This window comes from Gavialis gangeticus, unplaced genomic scaffold (assembly GCF_001723915.1).
Source record: "Gavialis gangeticus isolate Ggan-Ray unplaced genomic scaffold, GavGan_comp1, whole genome shotgun sequence".
Classification (NCBI taxonomy): domain Eukaryota; kingdom Metazoa; phylum Chordata; order Crocodylia; family Gavialidae; genus Gavialis; species Gavialis gangeticus.
In genome coordinates, this window is record NW_017728973.1 from 7,825,420 (window position 1) to 7,829,317 (window position 3,898).

Sequence of the window (3,898 nt, forward strand, 5' to 3'; positions counted from 1 at the left end):
GTGGGTGGGGCAGCCATGCGGGGGCTGGTGGAGCAGGGGAGGTTGGGCTCATGCAGAGCCCTCACACTGTGGGGCAGTGGAGATTGTCCCCCTGCCCAGCAGCAGCCGCTGAGTTGGGGCCTTTTTTCCCCCAAGTGCTGGGAGGTGGGGCATGCGGATTGCCAAGCTGGGAGAGCGGGTGGGAGATGGGCCTGGGTGATTCGGCCAGATCAAATCACCGAATCGAATCACTGTCCCCTGAATCATCTGAACCCGAAGTGAATACTAGCCGCTTCGCACAGGCCTATTAAATATCCCCATTTATGCTTATTGCGAGGCAAAATATTGAATGGGAATGTTTGTGGTGGGGTTTCTCAGGGTTCATTACTACTATTGATGCTATTCACCATTTCTATAGACTTTTTCAGATCAATTTTTTTTCATTCATGATTTGGAAGTAATGTTATATTTAATTTGGAAGTGATTTTGATCACTGATTAAATTTTTGGAGAAAATGGATTGATGGAATGAGACATTATGACAACACAAGTAATATAAACCCAAAACAGTGTTTTAGTACAGTCAAATTCCAAGCTATGCATAATGAAACTAAGTGTGTGGGCTATATAGATAAAATGATGATTGCATCCTGGAAAACAGGCTTTAAAAATAATTTAGGGGTCATAGTGAAAGCAGGTCAGCAGGAGCTCCCAGTTGGTGCTATGGCTAAAAGCTAGCATGACCTGCAGATGTATAAATGGAAGTAAGATGTGGCTTAGCTCTGTACATAGTGTTAGTGAGGTAACAGTGGAACACTGCATCCAGTTTTGCTGTCCACATTTTAAAAAGGATGTTGAAAAATTGGAGAGCATGCAGAAAAAAAGCGATACTTTTCTTGAGAGCTGGTGAAAACGTCTTAGTGAAAGATTTGAAGGTCTCAGAGAACAGAGAGACCATTTAGTGTGTTGTAAAGTTCCAAAGGTGACTTGACAAAATTATACAAATACCATCTCTGGAAGTTGAGTACCAAGTGTCTTCTGTTGGGAAAGATATAACGATCAGTAAGACATAGCAAAGGTCAGACAAATTCAAATAAAAAAGGGATATGGTCTTAACAAGGAAGGTGAATAACTATTAGAACAACCTCCCAGAGGAAGTGCTGTATTCTCTCTCTTTCTCTCTCTCTTTAATATTTTCAAATCAGGAAAACCATTTTCTGGAAGGATACACTAGCCAAGTTAATTATCCTACAGTTAGACACAAGTTATTGGGCTCAATATGGGTTTAATAGAGTGAAATTTGACCTACTGTTATACAGGAAGAAAAAGTTTATGATCCAATGGTCCCTTCTGGCCTTAAATTCTCTCAATATAAGTATGCTGGGACTCCCTGAATTTACTGGATAATATACTATATATCAGCTTTCAGTTTTGCTGTTTTCTAGAAAAGAACCTTCAGCCTCAGTAGTTTGGACAGTGGAAGTAGAGGTTAACATTTTTTTTTTTTTTAGAAAACACCATTTTGCAGTTATTCTGAAGTTTTCATGGGAATATTCTTCAATTGTGAAAGCTCTTAAACTTGTAAATGCTACTATAGAATTAATTTTCCATTTTTAGCAAGAAGAGGACAAAGTGTTGAAGTTAGTCCAGAAGAAATTCTGTGCCAGTGGACCGTATGCTGGTAAGATGAGGATTAACAGAAGTCCAGTGTGCATCATATATTATGCAACAGCAGGCAACATTTGCACTGTTTGATTACACGGGCAGGTGCCTTTTCTAGGATTTATGTGCTCTGGGATGGAGGGGGGAGCTTTTAATTAAAGTGGCTCTGAGAGCGGCTCTAATTAAAGCTCCCACAGTATCACGTGTATTCAGCGTCCCACAGATGTCTGGCACATGTATAGGTGCCCTGTATGCTTAGATAAGGGGTTTTCAACCTTTTAAAATAAGTGTACCCCTGGTGGCGGGATGTGGAGTGGTGGGGGGAGGGGCGGTGCATGGCCAGACGTGGAGTAGAGTCAGCCACCGCGTGTGAGCTTTCCCTCTCCCTTCCCCCCATGTCCGGCCGGCTGGGCGGTGCCTGTGCGGCCGACAGAGGGGCACTGCTACTCTTGCCCCACCCTGGCCCTACTCCTTGGAGGCGCTGGCACGGGGGCGTGGGTGGCGGCACTTGGTCCCCTGCCCACGTGTACCCCCTAAGGCCTTCCTGCGTACCCCTGGTTGACAACCCCTGGTTTAGATACTTAACTTCAAGTTTTAAGAAGTATATGGGATAGGAATCTGTTAGACTTACATCCATACCCAAGTAAAAACTCCTTGTTTGAGAGCAAGGTCAAGCTTGTATTTATAACTTAAATCTTTTCAACACAGAATTTTTTTGACTTCTCAAAATAAGCTGTTGCTTTAAGCAGTCATGTGAAGGCTGCTGCTGTTGAAATTTGCTAGAACATCAGGTGAAACTTCTCAGCATTGTCTTGTTTTTTGCATTCCTTTTTCCCTCAGGCCTTTCTCTTTTCTCTTCCCTTGTTTAGGGGAGGACTGCCCACTGTGGATGATTCCCATAAGTATTTGTACAAGTGACGACCCCACCTGTGCCAAAATGCAAGTGCTGATGGACAAGTCAGAGCTGACAGTGGTGTTGAAAGATGTTAAGCCAGACCAGTGGGTGAAGGTGAGTTTGCACAGAGGGGGCATATCCAAGGGACTTGGTTTCGGTCTCATTGAGATGTTCTATAGTGCTTTGAGGGCTGTTCAGTTTCTTTTCCTGCTACCTGTTGTGTTCTCATCTCACTTTGTGTTTGGTGATGTCTGTCTGCAACCGCCTTTTATTGGCAGTGCTCCATAACACTTGCTTAGTAAGGTCCAGTTCCTTTAAGAGTTGCCTTTTTAAGAATGGCCTGGGCAACATAGACTTTTACAGCATTTAGGAGCTGAAGCCCAGAACAGTTGAGTGATGCCATCAAACTGAGGCAGCTTTTGAATTGAAATGCGGTGGCTTTCTGTGTATTCCCATAGCAACCATAGCCTAGTCTATCCTGAGCAAAAATGGTCCTGTTTATCTTTTTGTTAGTCTGAATGCTTTGTTACTGGCTACCACCAGGCTACTACAAATCTGCAAATAAAAAAATCAGTGTTATTCATATGTACTGTTTAATCATCTTTTAGTTTTGAAGTATTATCTGCTGAGATTGCTGTCACATGAGCCCCTTAGGTTAAGAAATAATTGAGTTAGAGCTGCCCTCTAAGGAATGACTCTGAAATGACATTATGGGTTAGTCTTTCACAGATTCCATATCAGATGTATTTGTTTTCCATCTATCAGGCCATATATGTATCCTGGGATTAGAGAACAAAGCTAGGTTTTCCCTGTTGAGAGTTTTGTGTAGTCAAAGCAAGACTCGCCCCGGCAATATCTTTGATGGTCAGTGATGCCTGACGAGGAAAGAACCCAGCATAGTCCAAGGTGAATTTTCAGAGATGGCAGTTTGGAAACAGTTGTGAACTGATGCCAACCCTTTGCTATGTTTTGAGGCATCAGTGTATGTACATCAATGGAAACCTGTAGTACCGGCATAGACTTGCAAACTGGGGTAGGTTGCCCTGCAACAAACTGTTTGCTCTGGTGTCCTGAGATATGTCTGCATGTAAATTGTGTTGGGTTGAAGCAGGTTCTATTAATGTGCACTGACCTCTACTAGTCTACTTACTAGTATTAGTTTACTCATTTCATAGACGAGCTATCTTTATGCTACTTTTACTTTTATGGTGCTAGAATGGACAGACCCTGGAACTATTTAACATGGAGTCAGTGTGGCACATCTGGAACCCCAGTTTTTTATTTGTCTCTTTCCAGTATAGAGCTTCATTTTTAATTTCCTTAATCTCCTATCCTGTGTAATTCAGACATTTTTTTTGCTTCT

At 42.5% G+C, this 3,898-nt stretch overlaps 1 protein-coding gene across 1 annotated transcript in view; it reads left to right on the forward strand.

Moving 5' to 3' along the window:
• LOC109290955 (puromycin-sensitive aminopeptidase) overlaps window positions 1–3,898 on the forward strand; it is an 86,564-nt gene that overhangs the window by 59,900 nt on the left and 22,766 nt on the right. The window contains exons 14-15 of the mRNA XM_019507801.1: window positions 1,596–1,659; window positions 2,510–2,649. Of these exons, the coding sequence (XP_019363346.1) occupies window positions 1,596–1,659; window positions 2,510–2,649 (204 nt within the window). The remainder of the gene's footprint in view (window positions 1–1,595; window positions 1,660–2,509; window positions 2,650–3,898) is intronic.